This window comes from Hippocampus guttulatus, chromosome 14 (genome assembly GCF_054856545.1).
Source record: "Hippocampus guttulatus isolate MCC_2025c chromosome 14, RoL_Hgut_1.0, whole genome shotgun sequence".
Taxonomy (NCBI): domain Eukaryota; kingdom Metazoa; phylum Chordata; class Actinopteri; order Syngnathiformes; family Syngnathidae; genus Hippocampus; species Hippocampus guttulatus.
The window spans coordinates 4,473,170-4,499,999 of NC_141274.1; the positions used below are offsets into that span (position 1 = coordinate 4,473,170).

Consider the following 26,830-nt stretch of genomic DNA (forward strand, 5'->3'; position numbering starts at 1 on the left):
TCACAGACCAATCAGAGGGACCAAACTGCATCACGTGTATTCCTCAGGCCAATCAAAACGGGCCGCTGGCGTGTTTATGCTGGTCTTTTCTCGGTTTGAGAGGAGGAGAGCGAACTAAGGGGCTGCGATGTTTTCAAAAGGCGGCGATGAACGTCACACTGCCGTAGGCTACGGTTAACGTCCGAGCTTTTTCCCCCTTTTAGAAGCGGGGCGGGTTGGGGTGGGAGGGGGGGACGAATAACGGTTTCGAGTCGAGCCACCCGCGGATGTGTCGACGGCGGCCAACGTAAAAGGTAAGGCGGTGCGCTGCGTGTTGTTTATCCCGCGGACGGCGAGGCGGAATCGTGCTAGTTGCTATTAGCCCTGTGCGAGCGCCGAGCTAAACTGACGTAACGTACGTGTGGGGAAACGTATTTTCATGTCTTCTTACGTACGAGTGCCACGTATGGACATTTGTATACATTCGCACCTACCATAACTAGCGGATCTAAGCATGGCGGGCGGGTAAGGGGCTGAGATGTCCCCCGGCTGGGTTGAAGTAGTGGAGCTAACTGAGCTACAGTTAGCTTCCTAGCTGGGGATCTGAAGGAGGGAGGAGGGTTGCGGGGGGTAAGGAGGGGGTACACTGGTGAGGGTCTGCGGTGATGGTGGGGCTTTTGTCTCTGTGAGCTGGGCTTGTTTTGCCCTCACACACAAAAAATAAAATAAAATACTCGACCATGTAACATGCTAGCTGTAATTGGAATATTATTACATAGCGTCATGACAACTCATTGGACATCTTAAGGCTTAGGATCATAGCCCTGCGCTTGTGTTTGGGGATTGTGCTTACCTATTAATAAAATGGCAAATTATATGTCGTTTCGATAAATTAGAAGACGTTATTGAACAACAGGAGTGTGGTTTGCATAGCCAGAATCCTCCTAGCCAGTCAGTCCAGCCTGACTGTGACATGTTGGGGGTGTGTGTTGCCTCCTGATACAAAAGCCGCCTGTCTTTTTTTTTTACATGGCTACCACTCACACAAAACGTCTGCCTGCACACTAAACGGTCACTTGAGAGGCAATAAAAATCACCAATGCTGGAAATTGGTCTAAGACAGCATGGCAATCTTGATCTGTCATCAGTGTGTTTAAATGTGCTCGTATATGCCATAATTCAAACAAAATAATCTCTCAAGCGTTTTAAATAATCAAAAAAGTGTAATGAACAAAAACCTCGTTTTCCAAACACTAACAAAAGGAACCGTACAGATGGTGACCCCCTTGTAAGTGTATAATATAATGGATATCTCCGCCATAACGTTTAGAATTGCCTGTATTTTGAGTTTAACACGTAAATACACCGCCAATTATGATCCCGAAGCACATAGACATAATTTGAAATTCGCCTCACAACACCACCCTTAAATGTAATTAAATGATATAGAAAAACATACACTGGAAATGCAAGGAGCTGGCATGTAGTTTGGCTATTGGCAGCCATTTTATGTAGTTTTTGACTTGTAAATACTTACATATTTTTAAATGCACATATCCACGATTACTAAACACAATCTGAACCTCTCTCTACATCGTCTTGAGACTTTTATCCTTCTGCTTTCTCCGACTTCAACCCCGCAAGGAGCCTCGCTTGCCTGTTGGACCACGACAGGGATCTTCCATCGCGCTGCTTTTCGCGATCAAACTGGTTGATGCCTCAGAACAAGCAGGACATGAGAGGCTTTGCTCAAAAATACCCAGATTGGTGTAAATAACTTTTTTTTTTCCCCCTTAGCAAATTGATGTTCGGTTCTACAGCAAAATTCAAATGGTGAATCAGCGTTGCAATTATTTTATGTGGCATCGTTGTCTCCAAGTGCGTTGAGCTTTTCTGATTTAATAGTGGCCAAAAAAAAAGCCCCACACAAAATGACTGGTCGTTATACTTTGGTTTTACAGTCACGGTCCGGTTCACGTTCGGTGCAGGAAGGGAACAAAATGCAAAACATGAACATACTTTTCTTCTGTGTGAACAGGAACACATTTAATGCCAGTTAAAGTGAAAGGCAAAAACTGTCAGCAGTAAATTCTTCATTGGCAGAAAGATTCTCAATGCATACAATACGATTAAAAGAATTGAGGATTATAGTTTTTATAGTCCGTCTTCATTTTTTGAAAGAATAGGATGCCGATACTGTACGTGCAAATTAACGACACAACAGTTCAAATCTTTTCATTTTAAGAAAGTGCAATATCTAATGAACTGACCGAACCAGTAAGTGAATCCGTTTCAATACTTCTCATGTGATATTGCTTTTTTTTTTTTTTAATCAATCACCATGACAAGGTCAACAATATAAGAATATAAGAAATCCACTAAAACGATAAGGGAGATGCTTATTCACGGTTTGATTGTGAGCAATATGGAATGCAGAAAATGTGTGAATGTGTGCAATGATGCAATGCAGAAAATGTTTGGATGCAACAAAGGTGTGTCTGCAGCACAATGAAAATGAAAGGGCCTCGAATTTCACATGATATTTACAAGGTCATTTTGTACAAAAGAATCGTGTTCAGCGTGCAGGGGATGAAAGTGCATGAGTGTTTGGTAGTTTTGAGAAGTGTAGTTTTGAAAGATGAATGAATACGAAGTTTTGAAATAAATGATTATTTGTTTTATTAATCATGATGTCAATGTCAATCAAAATTCGGATAATTTTTTCCGTACTCGCCCTTGTTATGGGAAAAATTACTGAATTAAATCTCTGAATTGTGTGTGCACGACGCTACAGTGCCTGAGATTTGTTTTTAATCCAGGGCAGTGCACTTCCGTAAAGTTCAGTTGTATTTAACTTTTAACTTTTTTCGGGTTACATTGACAGTGCGATATATTCAACGATGCAATATTCACCTTTGGAACGGAGCATTTGTATTTGATGTGGGACAAAATATCGATACTTTAATCCATTTGCATTTATATTGCTCCCGGTACAGTATAGTCACAGTCATGCCAATCGGAATCTCGTAGATATTTTTGCATCCCAGACAAATCGCAATTAATTTAGGATGTTTTGTTTTTCCTTCTCCACACACAAGCTATCGTCTATCACTGTGTAATGGTATCATTATCCATGCCGAAATATCACAAAGATAACGTGTGGTGAGTTTCCCGGGTTGCGCCTCTCGTTTTATCGGTTGATTGAGATGAATGGGTACATCGAGTAAACTGGAGTGAATTATTAGCTCAAATTCGAAATTTGCTCATTAACTGGTAGCCGAAAAGGATCTGTGTCCATCCGTGTACACTGGGATGTCATCTTTATCATTAATATCTTGCTCAAGCCTATATGTGTGTACAGTGTAACCTGGATGCCGCACAAGGATAATATAGCCGCCAGACTATAAGCCTCTTAAATTGGAGAATAGCTCATTGACAAAGGGACAATTACATAAGCGTCTGAATAAGAAAAATCATTTAATCGTGAGGGAGAGAAAAACATTTTGCATGCTTATTGACCAAATCAAACATGTTTTCATTTTATTTCACATTAGGTGTCATATTGTTTTAGGTGGATACATCAAGAACAACAGAGCGCACGAAATGGTCTCAAGGACCCATGCCTGGAATACAGCAGAAAGTCGGCCATCTTGGCTTGAAGCGGCCCTTTCACAATCCTTTGCGCAACACTGGTAAATTTGAAAAAAATTAGCGCGAGTTTCGCATAAGGACACAAAAGTCACTGGATGGACATTTCTAAAACGGGACGCGTGAAAAAAATCTCAAGAATCCATGCACAAATTTGAACACAAGTCTAATTCGCAATTGAAGCGGCCATTCACGGCACATTCCATGGCTTGTATTTTGACAAGCTCTTAGCTTTTTTTTTTTAAATGAGCTCCAATCGGATGATGCTATAATAGATCATTGGGTGACGCTTAGCTGTGAGGCTTTTTTTTTTTAACCTCTGAATATGAATTGGCATACATTTTCTAACACTTTTGAATTGTGAATTTCACCAAACCCAGATAACATCACCATTTTACTCAAATACCTTTCTGAAATTACACACCACTTCTCATCAAAGCAGCAGAGCACATGCCAAGACTGAGCCAGTGTGCAGCTGGTTTTCTCGAGCAAGTGTAGAGGCCTCGCATGTGCGTTGGAGTGGGAGGAGCATGCCGCCAAGCGCATATCATGGACTCGTGGTGCTCACTGGCGGATGAAATGCGCCGCTGAGTGTTTTTGTCGCGCCTCGTCTTGTAAAATACTGCCACGCAGACATGTTGCCATGCTAACTGGCTTGATCATTTGTCAGACTGCAGGAGTACTGCGTAGCCATGAAATGAACACTGCAGCACTACACCGCACACATTGACTGGATTGATTATAATGCTGCCGTGTTAAAAAAGTATCAAAATCAGACCCGCAACAAACAAGTCGTGGATTTATTCTTCTTGACAAATGAGTTGACTTTTGGAGAGCTTCGACATGCCTGGAAATTCACCAAAGTTTGCAAGCTTGTTTATTCTGGTGACAAGATCATCACAAAGTGGCCAAATGAAACAGCAATTCGGCAATTTTGATTTGAAGCAACTCTTTTGCATTCAGACGCACCTTTTGAAGGTTGAGGAAAAAAAGTATGATACAAATATTGGTTATTCATTCATTCATCTTCCGAACCGCTCTATCCTCCCTAGGGTCGCGGGGGGTGCTGGAGCCTATCCCAGCTGACTTCGGGCAGTAGGCGGGGGACACCCTGAACCGGTTGCCAGCCAATCGCAGGGCCAAATATTGGTTAATCCACATAAAATGGAATTGGCCATCACACGTAGAATTCTAAAGTACATATGGCTGAAATTTAACAGGAACTCGGCCTTTTTCGAAATGAAGCAGCCATTTTGCACCCCTGGGAACGTTCGTAAAAATTTGTGCTTGACAACAGTTCTGCCGAAGGACACAAAATTGGGTAGACTTGTCTATCCTAGCAGGAATTACAAAATAGTCTCAAAGAACCATCCCTGAAGTTTGACAGGAAGTCAGCCATTTTGCTTCGATGCCATTTCACGCTAAACTGCACCCCGTTGAAGGTCAGGAAAAAAAACTACTTCGGACGCCAGCTCCCCCAAGGATGAGAAATTGGGTGGATACGTCTAACATAACCGGATGCGCCTGTTTTTGACTGCCTCAGTGTTCAGATAATTAAAAGAAAGTTCGAAAACCTTCATTTGGTTTTGGTGGATGTGTCACTGGCTTAATCCTCGTAGATTTCCACATAGACGCCGCTCGATGTTAACACTTTTATCGTTGTTTACATGCAAATATCCACAAAATGTAAACATAGCAGATTTGTAAATAAATATTGGATAGAGGCATGAAATCATAATTGGGGGTCAGACTTGCACTGCAAATCCAGCCATAGGTTGTTGCCCTCACACTCTTCCGATTGCATCAAGTGGTCTCGCCTCACATCTCCAGGAATGCATCCACTCGGTATTTGGAATTGTTTTAATGCATTAGCTACACTCATGTGTTTCTTATTTCGCAAACACGAAAGGAGGAACCTCCTCGTATGGATTGCAAATGCCCCCCCGTTCATGTGAGCTTGCCTCGCTTGAGAACGAAGAAACGTCCCAAGCGTGGGCCCTAACCTTTACTCTAATGCCCGTCGCACCCTCACCCTGCACGCTATGCTCCTTGCTTTTAACCCACAATTACCAGCAAAGGCGCCATTGTTCTTGTCCACCAATTGCATATCTGATCATTAACCTACATTCATAGTGGCTTGCGCTTGCATTCTTTAGTTTCATTTTAATGGCCGCTATTTTGGGGAGTACTCGTTAACAATATTTTCACAAAACACGTATAACCTTTACATGAGCAAATAGAATGTCTTCCATCATCATGTTTTAGTTGTCAGGCTATTGGGACATTATGGTTTTAACAGCGACAATGAGGACAGTATCAATACTTAACTCTTTCATTCCACAAGACGTACTTGTACGTCTTTTTAAAATGAGGCCCCGCCTACCAAGGACGTACTTGTACGTCTAAGTCTTTTTTTGCGTCATGGAGAGGAGGAGGGTCTGATGCAATCTGTGAGTGAGAATAATCCGTTTGCATTGTAAATCATTTTAAAAAATGACCAGTAGGTGGCAGTGGTGCCTCACATGCTAGAAATGCATGCTTTTACAAAAAGCTCTTTTTCTCAGTTTTTTGCCCAGGAATCGCCATTTTCATGAAACTTAGCCATTTTTGTAATGCCGAATGGAAAAAGATCGAAACAAAATGTTTTTTTCTGCTGAAAGAAGAGAGTCCAAACTACATTTTGGTAGGCTCCATGTTTATATAGCATTAGAACCAAATATTCTGTGGGCCTTGCAAGATCATTCAAAATCCAGTAAAACGCTGGGATTGAGGGGGTTGCTCCAGTGAAAATGGCTGGGATTAAATGAGTTAATGACATTAAAAAAACCTCAAAAGTATCTGGTTAGTTGTTGATACGTACACGAAAAGTAAACTAAGACGAAGCGAAATTAAATGTTCCACTTCCACCGTAAGTGAATGCACTGAGGGGCTCTAGGCTAGAAAGGATCACGTTGCGTCTACATCCCCTTTATCGTGCCACACGTTGACATAGTTATTTTTGCAAATGATCATCGAGATGGATTCAGTTTGTTTTGCTACATTTGGCTTGTCGAGAGATTTTCATTGTCGGGCTTCACTGACCGTAATGTTCCACCACTCTTCTGATTTGCATTCATTTGCTTAGGTAGTTGTTTTGAGTATGTTGTCTTGAAAGATTTATTGACCTCAATACCACGATCAGTGTCATTAAATTACAATGAAAGGGTAAAAATGATACCAGGGCTCTTTGATGGTCGTGCCTTTTGTCATCTGTAACGACACCCATCTTTCCGCTCCCTCTCCCATGAATTCAACTGACACGTTCACGCAGCCAATAGACCTCTGGAACCCAGGCCAGATGCTCTGGGTTTTCTCTGTCTGGGTTGAGTATAGTCGGCAGTGGACAGACGCCTGAAGACCCAAAACCACACAACTGAATTGTTGGTAATTAGTAGTTTTCCGATGAATGAAAAATTATCCCCCAACACGGGTTTCACCAATCAACATGATATTGGTTGGACATGTCTGTTGAAACAGTGTGCATGAGAGTCTCAGGAAGCCATGCCTGAAATGAAACTGGAAGTCGACCATTTTGGTATGAAGCAGTCATTTCGTACATAGTTACACGTCCTGGAAAGCTTGGGGGTTGGGGGGGGGGGGGGTATGCGTGTGTGTGTGTGTCTGAAGCTGTCGTACGAGCCGTTTGAAATGTTACCACCGTTCATTGGTAAAGCGCTCTTATCACTATTTGGCGATGGTGGAGGTTTGCATTCTTCTCTGATGTGCCATTTAATCACACATGTTGTCGAAGGGCAATTCCTTTGTGTCATCTTGACAGCATGCCTCGTGAAAATGCACATTATAAACCATGCGTCATTGGCGTTGGCCTGAAGCCCCGAGTGCCGCCGTCACGCTATAGAGGCGTCTGGATCTCTGCGGGCCTTTGTTGCTGCCCTGGCCCCTCTTTCTCCCTCATTGTCGCATGTAGTGATCAGGCCTTTTTTTTTTTGTTTTTTTTGCGCCTGCCTTTGTCCTGCTCCTCATTAGAGAGTCAGTGGTGGAGGAGGGGGCGGCGACTGGGACTAGAGGCACACCCCCTCCCGCCCATATCCACCCCTACACCATCATTTAGCCTGACGCCATCGACGCCGAGAACCATGTGACGGGCTGTTAAGTTGTCGCAGCCCCCCCTCCCCCACCCCATACACAAATACACCCGATGCCTCTGAATGTCCCCGTCGCGATATTACATTTTAGTAAAGTGGACGCCACGGTATGGTTTTCCTTTGTGCCACACGTACGATTAATGGTGTCGTCAACGCTACTGCGGCTGCTCGTTCCTGTGCTGCGTGTCAGGCCTGCGATGCTATTCTTAGCCCCCGTCCCATGCTGCAGTCGCAGGATCGGGTTACTACACTGAATGTGCTCCTCGCACAGCTACGCCAACATACAATCATCATTGATACCCCCCCTGCATGGTACCGTGCAGCGTAGCTACTCTGTTAGCAGCTTTACCTCTATCAAGGACGTACGCGTATACCTCTCAGAGCTGTCATAACGATGAGATTTACAGATAGGGTGGGTTTCAGAAATCAGAATAATCCAAAAATACGACAAAATGATCACTTTTGTGGTGACCCTAAAAACTGCATCTTTGTTCAACCATTAACATTGCATCATCAAAGACAGCAAATCGTTCTCAACACCTGACATTGGTCATTATCTTATCTAAAAATAACACCCATAGGTGTGGATTCCCCAATAATGAAGATTTGTGGAAAAACATATGAAATTTACCAAATTGTAGCAAAGGCGGTTTTAGCCTGACACCTTTGAAAAAGCTCTTCCAGGACCATTGGACTGTACAGTGGTGCTTTCATGTATTGAATTTTTCGTGATACAATCCCTCATTCGGCAAACCTTTAGTTTTTGACTTGCGAGTGAAATATATAAAAGATGAGCATTGTAGGGAAGAAGTGAACTCCACTCACTTAACAAGCAGCAGGTTTGCAGATAAGGAACAATTCTTCAAAAAAAGAGGCTTCAAGCTGCCTCTTTCCTCTCCCAAGTTGAAATTTACTGTCAAACTAAACATAGAACAAAGAGATTTTACACCGTATTTAAAAGAACCACATAGCTTTACCGTAAGAATGTCCACTTAGCTTAATGCAAAACAGCATGGACATGCAAACCGTTAGCATCGATACTTTATTATATATTTTTTGAAGCAATATGATGGTGTTTTTCAACTGTTAGGAAGAATATATACCACCTTTAAACTGCTTCAGGCCAGCCTTGGGCCATTTGGACTATATCTGGTCACTGTTGCGTTAAAATTAGGGGTGTTCTGATCGATCGGTAGCCTATTACTATCGCTCAAAAATGTGCGTGATCTGCGAATCCAAACAAAACCTTTGAAGACCCAACGATCACCCTGTGTACCTGATATATTATTGTTCTGGTAAGGGAGTGACATATTTCTCCCCAACTGTTTCTTTCCTTTTAAGAATTGCTTGTATGTGTCTTTACAAAATAAGAAGAGACAAGGTACTGGCTTAACATTGCATCATTTTTTCCCAGCAATGCACAACTCATCGGCAGTTACACTGAGGAATTGGCATGGATGTCACTATAGAAAAGTCGCAAACCTTTAAGTATGACACACATTCAGCAACTGGTAAAAAAAATGCACCTATAGTAGGAAGGATGAAGATCCTTATATCTTTATTAATTAAATATATCGTGCCACACAATGCACCGTGGAAACAGAGTAGCTCGAATCTAGCCGCTTGATGATGTGACACGCCTGTAAAGTGTTGCTGTGTTCTGTTCATCGGCATCACAAAGACAAAAGAAAAACAAACAAGAATGCATTGATAGCTGCAGAAGTTTTGCCATTGATAAAAAAAAAACTACCTCATGTAATGCATGCAAGAACATCTTAAAACCCCGATCGGAACATCTCCAGTTAAAATCACTCACGTAATGCTTCACATCTGTGTTGCATGGAGAACTCGTGGAACCTATCAACTTCTATTGCAGCCCCAAGATGGGACTACTTGGCACAATTCCTATGCCTTTTTGCTTGGGAAAACATATTTTTTGTGGGCCGATTATGGAGTTAGCAGGGAAACCACTAAGCCAGTCAGCGTGCCCTTTTCACACGCTTAATTTGTGTGCTTGATAATCTTTTTATACTTCCCTCAAATAGCCTGTGTGAGCATGCCAGGATCATTTTAGCTGTCGTGTGTGTGTGTGAACTGTGTCAAGGTTTGATCCTGACTTGAAACAGCCTAAGGTTAACGTCGGTGCTGGTTTGGTCAACGCCGAGCTGGCGGGGGGTCCGCGCGCCATCGTAATATCAGTTGCCACTGCCCGCCCTCGCCACGGTTGTTTTCTGCGATGCGGCCAGTTTCGCTTTTAAGGTTGGCTGCTTGCTTCCCCCTTTCTGTTGATGAAAGTGTGTTTGCTGACTAATGGCTGATTTCTCATTGGCATCCGGCAGGGAAGTGTACTCTGTCCTGTCGTGCTTGTACTCTGGATATGCAGGAAACGGTTGAAATATTTAGTGCTTGTGGTGTCAATTGCTCGAACTCCTAACCCTACGCCATATTCAACCCTATCATAACTCCAAATCCTACTCTAATTTAAATCCATCCCTAACTCCTAATCCTGCCCCACCTGCCTTATTCTAATTTCTACAATGACCCGAAACCATATCCCAACTCCTAAACCTAACCCATTGTCAATTCTATCAGAACTCGGGTTCAGGTCGTTCCTATTGCTACCTCACCCATAACATTATCTGAACTCATTCACTCCCAAAGACGTTTTTAAACGTCTTTTCAGACTTGGTCCAGAATTGGCTGGTACTGAATGAGTTAATATATAATGCTAGCCAACCCTCAGATCCTAACTCTTAATCCTATCACAACACCTAACCGTACTCTGGCCCGAACCCCGAACTCCCAATTCCTCAATAGGGGTGGGCGATATAAATCGGCAACAATAAAGATGCTCCTAATAAGTATCCCTTGGCTGATATAAAGAACCCAGCCGGCTAAACGCATTGTCAGAGTTGAGAGAGCTGAGAGTGAGACAGACAGGTTAGTGATTGTGACAAATCCAAACAACATAACTTCAAATTGAGGTTTAACGGGTGTCAATTATTTTGTGACAAGCAGGCATTTTCCCCACTGGTTGTATAAACGAGATAATTTATCAATGGTGTCCTTTCTAGATGAGAGAAGTTATGCATGTGCCCAATAACTACGTAGCTGTCTGGACCTGTCATTTTATCCCGCACAAGCCTATGAATAACAATGTCATTGTATTGTTTATCATTTGATCATTCAAATGTATCAAAAAGAGGAATCCCTCATTTTATGTTAATGCTTCTTTGGGCCATTCAGCCAAATTGGTGCCATTTGCGTCCCCAAGCAATTACTTGAGAATACATTTTTATAAAGCGTCCTGCATATTGATATGTACAGTATTGTGTTAACATTCAATTGGTGTAGATGTCATGGCTACAGTGCATGGATTTTGCTCACAAGGGTCGTGGGGCGTGCTGGAGCATATCCCAGCCGTCTTTGTGATGGGGGTGGGGGGGTGGGAGGAAAGTGGAGTACCCGGAGAAAACCCACACTGGCACGGGGAGAAATGCTAACTCCACACAGGAAGACTGGTGCCGGAATTGAACCTTGCACCTCTGCACTTTGAGGCCGACATGTTAACCAGTCGACCACCAGGCCGCCCTGTATTTGCAAACTTGCTAAAAACAATACTAAAAACCCACGAAGAGTTTCAGGACAAAAAAAATTATGTGATTAAAAAAAAAAAAAAAAAGAACCGATACACATTGAAATGTTCAATATGTGTACAGTATCATCAAATTTAAGTGGGAAATCGCCAAAAGATGGGGAGCTATATAGAAATGAATTCATTTTGAGAGTATTACAAATGGTAAGTGGCTCTGATTTGCTGGAATGATCAATGTAATAACATATAACAGATACACATTGATCTATCAACTGTATATTTCTTTATTGATTTGAAAGAAAAATGGATGCATGCTTTTTTTTTTTTAATGCGTTGCCGAGGAAACCAAAGACTCTGCCTCGAATGCCAATAAGCGTACTTCGGACGTCCCTAGCTGTGTTTTCTTTCAAGCAGAAGTGCCTAGTAACATTAGGGTTACTCCGTTACGCCATTAAAACAAAAAATCCCCCCCCCTGCTTTTAGTTTGAATCACTAAAATGCATTTTCCTGACATTTTTGACAGGTCACCTGATGTTTTCGTTCATTTTCAGGTACATGATGAACCCGCTGTGCCGGAGCTGTCTCAGCTAGTCGGATGCCACACCATGGCCAAACCTGGGAGCGACAAAGATGGCGCCATGGTGGAAAAGCAAGCGGGAAAGAAGGTACGGACATGACAAACCTTGTTTCCTGACACATTATTATTCCCAAGATGCCCTTTTATCTGAGAATGACTTGTAGCCCGAAATGTCAGACATTCATTCGGTGGAAGCATTAAAACGTCATTGCCGTATTTATAGCAACCGCCATGAAATTCAAGACGCTGCATTCCCTAATTATTGCCTTCTGTTTTCGCGCACATTCCATATGTCACAACCATTCTCCCATGCCACTTAAAAAAAAGGACTCCTCCTTCAGTCGACAGTCCCTGGTTTGGGTCGCCTCCACACTTTTTTTCTTTTCAGAGGTTATCTTGACGTTTTGGAAAAGGTTGCTCGGAAAAGTCTTGCTTCTCTGTTTATTTTAGAAGATGTTGGGAAATGTTTGATCTTGACTAAGTTTAGCGACAGTGGGATGTTTCACACACAGAGCCTGCAAATGAGCCATAGCAGAGGTGGTGATGCTACTGATGGGAATTGATAAGAATGTTGTCCCGATGACTGCTTATTGAGCCTGTGCCTTATCAGTTCTCATATTGATTCTGATTGGGCAAGGGAATGAAATAATACATATTAGTGTGATTGCTGCATTTAATATTTTCCACTTTCGACAGAATAGAACAGATCTGGTATGCATATCGGGTGCACTAAGAATCTGAAATGAACCATTTAGAGAAAAAAAAAGAACAGGTGGCTTACTTTTCAAAAGTCCAAAACGCTAAATGCAGTTTTTGCATATTTAAACAAAATAAAATATCCAAGTCACCTAGGTCCCTTCGTGATGCTGATTGGCTGTCGGTGATGCCATGAAAAGTTTGTTTGCGAACGCTCGCATAATGGCCGTAGAAGCAAAATTTTTGCTTTCATCCCTGCCACCTGGCACACATTTGACTCAACTACGTATTTATATCATACTAAACCAGTGGTTCTTAACCTTATTAGAGGTCCCGAACCCAACCAGTTCATATGCACATTAATCGAACCTTTATTCCTCCCAATCAAAACCAGTGCTGGCACACGCGTGCTGCCGAGAAGGCGCAACCATCAAGCTCGGATTCTTCTCAATGTAATGTGATCATCTGTAGCCAGTGATGGCCAAGCGCGCGTGTCATAACTAATTGACATATTGAGTCGGGTGTGTCTTAACCTCCATGACAGAGGCTCCATCAAACCCCTGAGACAGATTCACCGAACCCCTGTGGTTCGATCGAACCCAGGTTACGAGCCACTGTACTAGACTATGTATCTAATGATTTTTATTCAAACCCTAAAACTGCCATTTTGACTTTTTTTTTTCTCTTTAATCTGTCCAACAGTGCAAAGACAAGCTGTCCCCCTTCACCAAAACACCCAAGCTGGACCGGAGCGAGTTGCTGGGGAAGGAAGGAAAAGTCAAGTCTTCCATGAAGCGCAAACTCTCCTTTACGAACAGTCCAACCCAGACGATGGCGGAGGAGCGAGACTCAGACACCGGTGAGGACTCTTTATTCCACGTCTTCTTCAGCTTGCCATGTCGTCGCTCTATCCCTGTTGGCCAGTTGTTAGTTAGGGTTCGTCGTCATTATTTTGAGTACGTCACCTTAGTGCAGGAATGTCCAGTGCTGGACGGCCCTTGAGGACGGAGTTTGGACTCTCTTGCCTTAGTGAGTCTCCATATATAAGTTAATTGGCTGGGACAAAAAGTCAAAGCGGCCCGGTGGTCCAGTGGTTAGCACGTCGACCTCACAGTGCAGTTCAATACCAGCTCCGGCCTCCCTGTTTGGAGTTTACATGTTCTCCCCGTGCTTGCGTGGGTTTTCTCCGGTTTCCTCCCACATTCCAAAAACATCCATGGCTGGTTGATTGAACACTCCAAATTGTCCCTAGGTGTGAGTGTGAGCGCGAATGATTGTTCGTTTCTGTGTGCCTTGTGATTGGCTGGCAACCGGTTCAGGGTGCCCCCCGCCTACTGCCGGAAGAGAGCGGGGATAGGCTCCAGCGACCCTAGTGAGGATAAAGCTGTTCGGAAAATGAATGAATGAATGAAAAAAGTCAAACCTAACAATTGTTCGGGGCTGCTAAGGACCTTGCATATTGTGAAGGACCCTGGGGGCACCATACAGCTGTGAAAGAGAGCAAGGGGAGTGGCCAGTGATTGGTCGAAAAACAGGAAGTGAGATGCTTGGTATTACAAGATCAGAACCGAAAGGACTTTTTATTTTTTGTGTTGGATTAACATCTGGGTGCCCATCAGACCTCGACAAGATATCTTTTTTTAATCTTACATTGCTGCAAGCTGTATGAGAATACAGAGGAAATATGATGGCCTCCTTCGAAATAACTGAAAGGCCTATCAACCGCAAAGTTTTACGACGTAATTGCTCATTGTGATTTTGGTTGTCATCACGCTGCCATAAATACTCGCTGCAGTCATTTTAAAAGCTGCAACTGTGCTCAGCCATTTGGTCCCCCCCCCCCCCCCCCCCTTTTTGTCCACGTATGAGCTTTGAGGGCGGTTGTAGACAGCTCAGACATGGACCAGCAGTGCTTTAGATTTAAAAAAAAAAAAAAAAATTATAGGATGTGAAATTCTCAGCAAGTAAGCGCTTTCTCTTTTAGAGTTTCTCCTCTGTTACCATGTTGGATGCAAACTGCAAAATCAAAGCTTTGAACTTGTGCAACGAGCTTGTCTTGCTACTCGTTGATTCTCAATTTAGCCCGGTTGCAGCGTGTTTGGTTGTGATTTAAATACTGTAATTACAGTAAAGTGTGCCATCGGGCATTTTACAACACTGCCGCCCCGGTGAGCTTTCATCTTTCCCGCAAGCCGCTGCTTTGTGTAAACTTTAGCAGCACCTCACGGACCTATGAGACTTCTCAGAACCAGTCACAGGCTCTCATCCTGTGGATGAGTGTGCTCTCTCTTACACTCTCACACACACTCTCTCATTCTCTGTGTATTTCATGCAATTTCGTCATCCATGTCTGTAACATTGAGGTAAAGGGTGGACTCTAACCCGAACTGGTAACGTCAACAGGCAAAAAAAAAAAAAGCCTCGAGTCAAAATCCATCCGCACAAGCCACTTGTGCGAATAATAATACTAAAAAGGCCGTGTAATTTTACACCATATAGACAGTAAGGATGTGTTGTTTCGCGTTTTTATGGAATTACTTATTGAATTGTGTCTTGGAGAGGGCAGCAAAATGGAGCACACTACGTGGCTGCGACCAACAGATCCACTGTTCATATGCGGACCAGAGAAGTTTCCAACATGTAGCTAAAACACTGCTTCTGCACCATAGAATTGCGGCCCCCATGTCTTTAGCAGTGTTCAGCATGCCTGATGCTGTGATTGCCTCCACATCCCTCCTTTCATGTAATACACAAACAAAGGCGGTAGGGATTCTGCTTACCTTCTCTGTGTCTTAGCAGGAATCAGTCGTGATTGGCTTTTTTGAAAGGTAGTCAGTATAATTTCCTAAAAGCAGTGACACTGCTTTTGTAAATAAGCATCTCTTTGTTGACAGCGTCAGCAGAGATGTGCTTTGAATTCCAAAAGCCACCCAAAAAATGTATTAAACCTTTTTTTTTTTAAATTTAATTTATGGATTCAATTAATTTCCCAGGTCTAGCATAATTGAACGGCACAATTGCCCAAGTCATTTTGAACAAATTCAACAAGCACGTCCAATTGCCTAGAGCGGTGGTCGGCAGCCTGCGGCTCCGGAGCCGCATGTCTCTTTAGCGCTGCCCAAGTGGCTCTCCGGAGCTTTTTCAAAAATGTTTGAAAATTGAACAAATATATTTTAATATGGTTTCTGGAGGAGGACAAACATGACACAAGCATTCTTAACGTTTTCCAATGCTGTAAAAATGTGTAGAATAAATATTACATTTCAGCATTTCTGTCAATGAAGATTTGCGTCACAGCCTGCGACACATGTTTCTATTAGCAGGAGGGGGTACCAGACAGGTGGCTGTTTGATTTACAATTCACCGAGCGTACTGGCAGAGAATGGGAATCTGGAGGGCAGAGAGGAGCATTTTTAAACGCTGCACATGAGCAACGATAGTTAACACGCTGCAAAAGTGTGTCGCACGCCTCGCCATGCATGCCTCATCTTTTGTGGATTACCATGACCACCTGGATAACTAAGAATAACAAACGAAAACATTTCTTGATTATAATGCCAGTAAGGTAAAATAACTTGAGCATGATATTTTGGAAAATTGGGTGGTTAAATTAGTCAGCAATGGCTTCGCAAATATCATTCATTTTTTGTGCTTTAATTTAATAATGTTATTGCACATTTATAGAATGAATAAATACATTTTAATTAACAAATTTTTGGGGGGCACGGGGCAAAGTAATGTAACAACTGTGACAAGACTTTAAATGTAATTCCCATTGAACCACGTTAAAAAAACTGAGCAGATATATTATCGCTGATATATTGTATTGGATATATAATACAAGTATGAATTGCAACAGTTTTCCATGAGAGGCCATCGCCACGTTGTGTGACGTGTCGATCCATGCTTTTTTTTTAAAGCCTTTCTCTGTATTTATGAGTTGAAAATAACATTAAGGGTTGATTGTGGGGGGGATAAAGAGCTGCTGTTGTCCACTGCTGCCCTCTGTTGTGTGTTGCCATGACTCATTCATAATGTGTGTGCGTGTACGTGAGCAGGGCGAGCGTTTTAATGCCGTGCTTTCCCACAATGCTTTGCACCACAGATGAGTCAGACCCAGGCCAGTCCGCTGAGACCTGGGGCGAGAGAATAGCGGCCCCCTGCCGGACATACACAGGTAATCAACTGATTCTAAAGATGCAGCTACTACCGGTGCTCTCCCCAAGTTTCTCCTCGTTTGTCCGCCTTGCCCGTCGCAAACGCACAAGCACATGTGTGTGTGTGTGTTTTCTCACCCTCCATCTGCCCACGCATGTGTGTGTCGTCAAAGCCTTGGGTGTGATGGAGGCGGGTCAGGATGGGGTGGGCGTACAGTACTGCATTTTCGACCTCATACTTGTAATCTGCTGCTGGATACAAGGTCTGTAGTCAACACAGGAATCTCTGTCTCTATGTGTGACGTGTTGTTTTGATGTTGTTTTTCAGATAAGGATGGTCCAGATAAGAAGAAGGTGAAAAAGGAGGCTGGGGGCAAGAAGTCACAAGCCCCCAACCTTTTGTTTGGCTATCCACTGTCTGAGCGCAAGCAGATGGCTCTACTCATGCAAATGACAGCAAACAGTCCAGGTTTGTGCTCCTTTCCCCCCCTCACACAAGCTTTTAGTTCAAGTTAAGACCGTCGCACACTGAGCGACGCAACGGACTGTCAGTGAGTGGGGTTCGGCAACTATTGTTTAAAAACTTTGAGATACAAGGTGTTGCTTGGGCCCCTGGGTTAACAGTTAACTCTCTTCACAACAATACTTTAAAAAAATGCTTTGTTTATTACTTTTCCCAGTTAAAGTGTACTGTTCAACTGAACATAAAACAGTGAGAATTGCACGTAATATATTGAAAACTATCACACAACGCTGCCTTCTGCTATCTTAACGCTAAAACACAAAGCAAAACATCTCAGATGAGATCACCAGTAGCATTGGTGTTCCGCTGTTCCAATACTCACCGTTGTCTCTTTTGCAAAAAGTGACTAATTATACCGCAGCTCACTGAGAAGTGACCGTCTCCATGTATATTCACCCATCCATCCATATCTGCATGTCTTTATTATGCTTCCCTCAGGGGCGGACACCCGAAGGAGCAAAATAATGTGCGTTGAACTGAGGCAATTTTTTTTAATTATCTCATCGTTACTGTACGTTTCTATAAAGTACATAGTGTCATGATACTTTTCTTTAATTACATTAAAGATGTCTCTCTGTCTGTCTGCCCATTACAGATTCCACGCCCAGCCACCCCTCGCAGACCACACCAGTGCCCAAGAAGGTCCCCAGCAGCGCCTCGTCGCGGCAGAAGGACAAGGTTAACAAGCGGAACGAGCGTGGCGAGACCCCACTGCACATGGCCGCCATTAGGGGCGACGCCAAGCAAGTCAAAGACCTCATCAGCTTGGGAGCTGACGTCAACGTCAAGGACTTTGCAGGTGGGAGCCCAATGCCAGTGTAGAATGTATTGTTTTCCGCAAGTAAACATGAACAACATGTTGCAGCATGCTCCAAATAAGCTGTAACATTTGGCAAAAAAAAAAAATAAAAATGCTCATCAAACACCTTTTTGGAACATGGCAAAGGTGAACGGGATAACTAGGATTGGGTATAAAAGGATCTGCTCTGAATTGTTATTCATTCTTATACCATTTTGATGTTATGTTTTGGTGTTTTGAGCAGGTTGGACCCCGCTTCATGAAGCTTGTAATCTTGGCTACTACGATGTGGCTAAAGTGTTAATAGCAGCTGGTGCTGAGGTGAACACGCAGGGTCTGGATGACGACACACCTCTCCATGACGCGTCCAGCAGCGGACATAAAGACGTAAGAAATGCACAGACTATCTGTTGGAAATATGTTGAGCGTTGGTTTTATTCCACCTCCTGCAATTCTCATCCAGATTGTTAAGCTACTGCTACGCCATGGTGGAGATGCCTTCCAGGCCAACAAGCGCGGCGAGCGGCCAGTGGACGTAGCCGACTCAGAGGAGCTGGAGCAGCTGTTGAAAGGAGAGGTAGTGCTCTCAGACCAAGATGAAAGTTCCTCAGGTACATGAAAGATTTGTATACATGTCATATTGTAAAATGACAGTTGTAAATAATGAAAGTCCTGTCATATAGCGTGGTTTTTTTTCTCCCCCTCTCCCTCCCTTGTGGTTTCTTTCTGACTTCCGGGTTGAGTGAACGCTGGCGCGTTTTGGCTGCCGCTGCTCAACTCATATTGTTTTGTGTTTTTTGTTATTGTAAAGTGTCCTTGGGTGTCTTGAAAGGCGCTTATAAATAAAATGTATTATTATTATATATATATGCCATGTTTTTGTTAAGCAGACTCTGAGGATCCACCATCTGTCAACCCTTCCAGCATGGATGACAACATGGACGACTCAGACGCAGAGAAGGACTCTGATGCTAAAGCGAAAATGTCTTCGTGCATGCCGGACCTGGACGAGTATGAGTTCAAGGATGAGGAAGAGGAGGATGACCTGAGTAAAGCACTCAATGACCGACACATCCTGCGGAGAGACTTGCGGCAGAGGGAGAAAGAGGACAAGGAGTGCAACAATGTGGCTGGGAAGCAGCGTGCTAAGCGGGAAGTTCTCTCCAAGTCCAAGAAGTCAAAGGTCCCTCGGGTACACTGCAGCTCGGATGCGTCCAGCGACGAGCAGGAGAGCCTCCCCGACAAGCGGAGCTCGCCCACCTGTTCACACAGTTCAGAGGGTATCAAGGTCAAAAAGGACAGCGGCGAGCAGAAAGACAAGGGTAAAGTCAAGAGAAAGAACAAGAGCCAAAATAAAAATAAAGAAAACCAAGAGGACGGGAAGGAGAACAGCAAGTCGCTCGTCCTCCAGCTGGCCACTGTGTCAGAGAGCACGGACAAGAGCCGGGAGGAGGACTCCTTCAAGATGTCCTTCAGCCCCAAAGACGACTCGTCTGTTCACCTCTTCCACTTGTCGGCCATCAAGTCACCCAAACTCAACCACGGCCTGGCCGACAAGCACACGCCACTCAAGCAGGAGAATAGCTCATGTCCCACCGATGCCATCAAGTACAACCACTACTCAGACGCTGACTATTCCACAGAGGGCTCCAGCACCAAGGCCCACAAGCACAAAGAGAAGAGCAAGCACCACCAGAGGGATGGTGAGCGCGATGACTGCCGTGCCAGCCCATGCAGAGACTCCGCCGGCCCAGTCGGTTCCGAGGGCGCCATGCGCAAGACCGACCTGGACATCAAAGCGGCTAAGAAGCACAAAGTCAAACATCGGGAGAAAGACAAAGATCGGAGAGAGTATGAGACAGAGCGCAGCCGTCACAGGCAGAAGGACGCCAGGAGAGACGGCCACAGGAATCTGGAGTTTGACAGAGAGTTCTGGAAGGAGAACTTCTTCAAAAGCGATGAGACAGATGACACGTCGCTTGTGAAATGTGAAGCGGAGGAGCACTGCTCCCTCCAGAGGATGTCCGACGGCTCTCCTTTCAAGGAGGAGAAGAATTCCAAGGAGAAACATTTTAGCAGCAAAGACAAGCGGCACAGGGACGAGCGTGATAAGGACAAGGCGGTGAAAAAAGAGCGTAGGGAGGAGAGGGTGAAAGAGCGCGACGACAGAGGCGAGTGCAGCGGGCGAATTCCAGATGCCGAACTGCCGCAGAGCAACAACATCAAAGAGGAGGCGGACGAGACGCCCATAACTCTCGCAGCTGATCAGGAACATCTGGAGCCCACGCGCGAGAAAACAGACAAGCGGCTCCCAGGAAAAGAAAAGGAAATGGAAAAAATGGAGAAAAAGCATCCGGACAAGGAAAAAAAGCTCAAGTCGGAGCACACAGACAGAGGAGAACCGCAGAGTCAGTTGGAGCGCTGGAAGGAAAAAGAGCGATCCGGAGCCACGTCCTGTCACTTGCAAGGTGATAAAAACTACAAGGAGAGTGATAAACCCAAGTCTCTAGCCACTGCAAAGAAGTATGAAGACAGCCGAAAGAGTCGAGACAAACGCTCCGAGAGAGATTATGGGCTCATGGATCACAGAGAAAGGGATCGCATAAGTTCTGATAAGAAGAAGCCTTTGGAGAAATCCTCTGATCACGGCAGATCCGATCGCTTCAAGGAGAAGGACTGTGACCGAAAAAGAAAAGAGAAGCTAAAAGATGGAACTCTTTCCTCAAGTTCCAATTTGAAATTACTTTTGGAAGAGAAGAAGGCTTATCTCTCTGAAAGTGGCAAGTCCTCGTTCACGAAGTCTAAAGAGGAGGTGGGGAGGATGCCAGAAAAAGATCGGGACCGGAAGGAGCGAGACAGAGATTCGGAAAGGCACAAAGACAAAGACCGACACAAGGACCGCTGCCAGCAGACCAAGCTCGGCAAAGTCAAGCCAAGTGAGATGGATGCCGAAAAGCCCAAGCCGAAAACCCCCACTGCTGGAACACGAGACGCCAGGCCCAAAGAGAAGCGCCTGGTCAATGATGACCTGATGCAGACCAGTTTTGAGCGAATGCTTAGTCTAAAGGACCAAGAGATCGAGCAGTGGCACCGGAAGCACCTGGAGAAGATAAAACAAAAGGAGCGGGAGAGGCTCAAACAGAGACCTTTGCCGGACCCTGGAAAACCCAGGCCAAAAGACAGGACCAAGACAGATGCCTGCTTCAGCAAAGAGCTCACGCGCTCCAAAAGCTCTGAAGTTTCTGACACCCACGGCAGGGAGAAACCCTTGAAGGACGTCTCCAGTCTCAGGACTGTGTCCCTAGACGGAAAGAGCCTGCCCCCCATCGGCAACAAGGTCATGTCTGCAGTTGAGAACTGCTTGAGCAGATCCCCGCGGCCCGAGGGGGAACACTGCAGCCTCATGTCCAGGTCCGTGTCCTTGGTCTCAGTCGCTAGCTCGGAGGACTCCTGTCAGGCAGTGGCGATGACCCCTAAGCATGTGGAATATGACTCCGACATGAACCCGGAGCCGACTGACACGCAGCCCACGATCTTGCAGTCTTCCCTCGTCATCCAGGCCACCAGATTGCCAACTGTACTGGATAAGGACTGCGTTGTTCTTCCGGTTGCGCAACGACAGACACTTCCTAGCAGACATGAATCTCCTTACCTCAGGGCCATCCTGGACGAGGATGCCAACGCATCGACTGAAACCAGGTTGATTGACAGTCCACCAAAACCCAATGCAGAGGTTCTGCGGACAAGGGAGACGTCAACAGAAAGAGAAGAGGTGAGCGTCGGTCAACATTGTTCAACCACTGATTCGGTCGCAGAGTATAAAGATAATGATGGCAGTTCCTCACCGAACAGAGAGCCTCCAAGTCTCACTCTGTGTGGTAGTCTGCCAATAGAACCCTCTGATGCCACTGTCATGAGGGACATCCCCTGTCTGGAAAGTCCAAATTTGCAACTGGAAGCTACCAAGGCGGACTTTGACCCTCCATCAGCATCTCTGTCGACAGAAACACCTGATCTCACGGACCCTGAAACCCTACAGCAAGAGACTCCTGTCCCTGCCGGACTGCCGGTGGACCCTCCTTCCGCCCAGCTTTTGGACCACAAGGAAAAACTGGCGACCATGGATGCCACAGAACATCAATGTGCGGAAAATTTCCCTGAGAGCATCAAGGTGGAGGTGACGAAAAGTCCAATACCCTCCACGTGCATTACTGAATTTCTACCAAGCACAGAGTTTAAATGTCTGCATGAGAATCTGGATCCAAGACCTCCTGATGTAGTCACCTGTGACCCTACAATGGAGATGTCGGACTATGATTCCAGTGCGAATAAGGACCAAGACATGTGCAATGTCCAGCAGAAGCCTGAGAACCCTCCAAGTTCTTCACTTGAGGAGCAGCTGACTGTGGAGTTTCAGTCCGAGCCCATGGAAGTGGACCCTTTGGACAGGAAACCTGAGTACTCGGCCGAAGACTCCTGTCTGGCTGCCATGCAGCCGATGGGCCACAGCGACCTGAGCAGCAGCAGCAGCTGTAGCAGCACCAGCAGTAGCAGCAGCAGCAACAGCAGTAGTAGTAGTAGTAGTAGCAGCAGCAATAGCGCCTCAAGCAGTTCTTCGCCCCAGTCTGGAGAACCAGAGTCAGACTGCTCTGGTGCCAAGCTCAAGCTCCGCTCATCGGACGAGGAAGTGGACCTGCAATTGCCCCACCCGCGTAAAAGGAAGATGCCTAAGCCAACCTCCTGCCAGGGAGGTCCGGTCCCACAACAGGACCTTGAACGGGACAGCGATGAACCCGTCCAGCAGCAGTCGCTCGCTGCCATTGTGGCATCTGTCAAGCTGGAGGAGATCGAGCCCTACCAGACAGAGCGCGCCAACCCTTACTACGAGTTCCTGCACATCCGGAGGAAGATCGAAGAGAAGCGCAAAGTGCTGTGTAGTGTAGTGCCGCAGCCTCCACAGTATTACGACGAGTACGTCACCTTTAACGGCTCCTACCTCCTGGACGGGAACCCGCTCAGCAAGCTGTGTATTCCCACGGTAAGTCCACACATTCATCGGTATCATACCACTAAATGTAGAACTAGAGGATTAATTGACGAAAATATCCTGGACAGATAACGCCGCCTCCTTCACTACCCGAACAACTGAAGGAGATGTTCAAGCAGCAGGAGGTTGTTCGCATGAAACTACGCCTGCAGCACAGTATTGAGAGGGTGAGGCGACATATAATGACGGTTTTCCATTTTTCACCCAGTCACTGGCGGATAATGCTTGTCAGACACGATCAATCAAGTCTTGCAAGATTCGACATCACGCATGATCAGGTTCTTTTTTTCTTCCCTCTTAGGAGAAGCTGATCGTGTCCAACGAACAGGAGGTCCTGCGCGTGCACTATCGGGCGGCTTCAAGCGCTGGCCAATTCAGGCCTTTTGGTCTCCTGGACCGGCATCCGCTGGATGGGGGGTTCTAAGTGCTCCACGCCGCGCCAGTCGAGCACAGTGCCCATTTAAGTGCTTCACATTGGGCCGTGGGCATGGGCATTGCAGGCTTGGGCTCATATGGGCGTGGAGGTCAAAGTCGTCATTGACCTCCACCAGCGGGATGTAGAACTCGGGGATCTCGAAGATGCTGGTGGACTTGTAGGTGGCTGGCTCAAGCTCCTGGAGCTTGAGCTGCCACTCCAGACGCTGCACAGCATTCAGTGCCGCCGCCTCATGCTGTTGGCGCATCAGCAGGCACGTCTAGAAAATGCACAGTACATATTCATGAGTTCACTGAGAATTGTCATACACATACACATGGACACACACACACACGGCGCACATGCACACACACATTTGAACTACAAGTATTTCAATTTATCTTCAATTTTATAATTAATTTATCTTAAATGTTATATTTAATATATCTTTTATTCAAATAATTACAATATAAAACATATCAATTCTTACTACTCCACCAGTATTAAGTAGTAAGAATTGATATGTTTTATATTGTAATTATTTGAATAAAAGATATATTAAATATAACATTTAAGATAAATTAATTATAAAATTGAAGATAAATTGAAATACTTGTAGTTCAAATGTGTGTGTGCATGTGCGCGTGTGTGTGTGTGTCCATGTGTATGTGTATGACAATTCTCAGTGAACTCATGAATATGTACTGTGCATTTTCTAGACGTGCCTGCTGATGCGCCAACAGCATGAGGCGGCGGCACTGAATGCTGTGCAGCGTCTGGAGTGGCAGCTCAAGCTCCAGGAGCTTGAGCCAGCCACCTACAAGTCCACCAGCATCTTCGAGATCCCCGAGTTCTACATCCCGCTGGTGGAGGTCAATGACGACTTTGACCTCACGCCCATATGAGCCAAGCCTGCAATGCCATGCCCACGGCCCAATGTGAAGCACTTAAATGGGCACTGTGCTCGACTGGCGCGGCGTGGAGCACTTAGAACCCCCATCCAGCCGGATGCCGGTCCAGGAGACCAAAAGGCCTGAATTGGCCAGCGCTTGAAGCCGCGGCGCCAAATATGACGCTGAACCCTCCAGCGCTAATCGTTGTCCCGTTAAGCAGGGTCTCTCTCTCTCTCTCTCTCTCTCTCTCTCTCTCTCTCTCTCTCTCTCTCTCACATAAAACGTCAAAGTTGAGTGTGGATATGTTTGTGTACAGATTGTGCTCTTTTTTTTTAATTTATTTTCTACATACAAAACTTGTGCATTTGTACATAGCAAAAAAATTGTGTAATTATTGTTTAAAAGAGCGCTGTACAAAAACAAACCAACAAAAAAGAAGTACTAGATATTTTGATTGTAAACATCTCCTGTTTTAATGGACCAAAGTGTTTGTTTTCGGTGTGTCCGTGATGTCCTCATGTGCTTTTTCACCATCTTTTTGTGTGTGTGTGTGTGTGTGTGTGTGTGTGTGTGTGTGTGTGTTTTCCTGTGTCACAATTTCACACTCCATCCATCCATCCATCCATCCATCATCTACCGCTTATCCGGGGCCGGGTCACGGGGGCAACAGCTTTAGCAGGGAAGCCCAGACTTCCCTCTCCCTAGCTACTTCTTCCAGCTCTCCCCGGGGGATCCCGAGACATTCCCAGGCCAGCTGGGTGACATAGTCTCTCCAGCGTGTCCTGGGTCTTCCCCGGGGTCTCCTCCCGGTGGGACATGCCCGGAACACCTCACCAGGGAGGCGCTCAGGGGGCATCCGAATCAGATGCCCAAGCCACCTCATCTGGCTCCTCTCGATGTGGAGGAGAAGCGGCTCGACTCTGAGCCCCTCCCGGATGACCGAGCTTCTCACCTTATCTCTAAGGGAGAGCCCGGACACCCTGCGGAGAAAACTCATTTCGGCCGCTTGTAACCGGGATCTCGTTCTTTCGGTCACGACCCATAGCTCGTGACCATAGATGAGGGTTGGAACGTAGATCGACCGGTAAATTGAGAGCTTCGCCCTTTGGCTCAGCTCCTTCTTCACCACGACAGACCGATACAACGTCCGCATCACAGCAGACGCTGCACCGATCCGCCTGTCAATCTCTCGCTCCCTCCTGCCCTCGCTCGTGAACAAGACCCCAAGATACTTGAACTCCTCCACTTGGGGCAAGATCTCCTCCCCGACCCGGAGGGGACACTCCACCCTTTTCCGACTGAGGACCATGGTTTCAGATTTGGAGGTGCTGATCTTCATCCCAACCGCTACACACTCGGCTGCGAAACGCTCCAGGGAGAGTTGGAGAGCCCTGTTTGAAGGAGCCAACAGCACCACATCATCTGCAAAAAGCAGGGATGCAATACTGAGGCCCCCAAAACGGACCCCCTCAACGCTTCGGCTGCGCCTAGAAATTCTGTCCATAAAGGTTATGAACAGAGTCGGCGACAAAGGGCAGCCGTGGCGGAGTCCTACCCCCACTGGAAACGATTCAGACTTACTGCCGGCAATGCGAACCAAACTCTGACATCGGTGGTATAGTGACCGAACAGCCCGTATCAGGGAGTTCGGTACCCCATACCCACGAAGCACCCCCCACAGAACTCCCCGAGGGACACGGTCAAACGCCTTCTCCAAGTCCACAAAACACATGTAGACTGGTTGGGCGAATTCCCACATACCCTCGAGGACCCTGCTAAGGGTGTAGAGCTGGTCCACTGTTCCACGGCCGGGACGAAAACCACACTGCTCCAAGGGAAACCTTGGTCCATATATTTTTGTCATCATAAGGGGTCTTTGAGCCGTGCTTTGTCTGGCCCCTCACCTAGAACCTGTTTGCCATGGGTGACCCTGCCAGGGGCATAAAGCCCCAGACAACTTAGCTCCTAGGATCATTGGGACACACAAACCCCTCCACCACGGTAAGGTGACGACTCACGGAGGGGCAATTTCACACTGTGCATGCCTTTTTTCAAGTATCCCTGATTCTTTTTTTTTCCTTCTTCCCTGTGTGTACTCGCCACCTCCTCGTGTGTGTTTGTGTGCGTGCCATCCTGTGTGTGCATTCGAGTCCATGGAGGAGAGTGAGGGAGTTAAAAAAAATGAACAGAACTTTGACAGTTTCAACGTGAGATCGCAGCAAAAAGCTATTTTTTCAACATGCCTTTTGATGAACGACAGTTCTAAAAAATGTCTATTTTAATATTTACTTGTTACAAGACCTGTACATACTTGTAATATATAATTGAATAAATTTTATTTGTTGTGAAACTTAAA

General features: G+C 45.6%; 1 protein-coding gene across 1 annotated transcript; it reads left to right on the forward strand.

Moving 5' to 3' along the window:
* Positions 1–85: 85 nt before the first annotated feature.
* ankrd12 (ankyrin repeat domain 12) lies at positions 86–26,830 on the forward strand. Its single transcript, XM_086129439.1, has 13 exons — positions 86–293; positions 11,919–12,032; positions 13,343–13,499; positions 16,746–16,817; positions 17,126–17,266; positions 17,916–18,119; positions 18,364–18,506; positions 18,583–18,730; positions 19,010–23,157; positions 23,235–23,333; positions 23,468–23,518; positions 23,667–23,855; positions 24,301–26,830. The coding sequence occupies exons 2-13, from the start codon at positions 11,973–11,975 to the stop codon at positions 24,484–24,486; spliced, it is 5,598 nt and encodes a 1,865-aa protein (XP_085985565.1). The 5' UTR covers positions 86–293; positions 11,919–11,972; the 3' UTR covers positions 24,487–26,830.

What these genes read in the sequence shown, in the direction of transcription:
- ankrd12 (XM_086129439.1), top strand. Translation starts at nt 11,973, where the DNA reads ATGGCCAAACCTGGGAGCGACAAAGATGGCGCCATGGTGGAAAAGCAA. An exon ending in AATGACAGCAAACAGTCCAG is followed by an intron (nt 17,267 to 17,915) that starts GTTTGTGCTCCT and finishes TGCCCATTACAG; the next exon opens with ATTCCACGCCCAGCCACCCC. An exon ending in CCAGCAGCGGACATAAAGAC is followed by an intron (nt 18,507 to 18,582) that starts GTAAGAAATGCA and finishes ATTCTCATCCAG; the next exon opens with ATTGTTAAGCTACTGCTACG.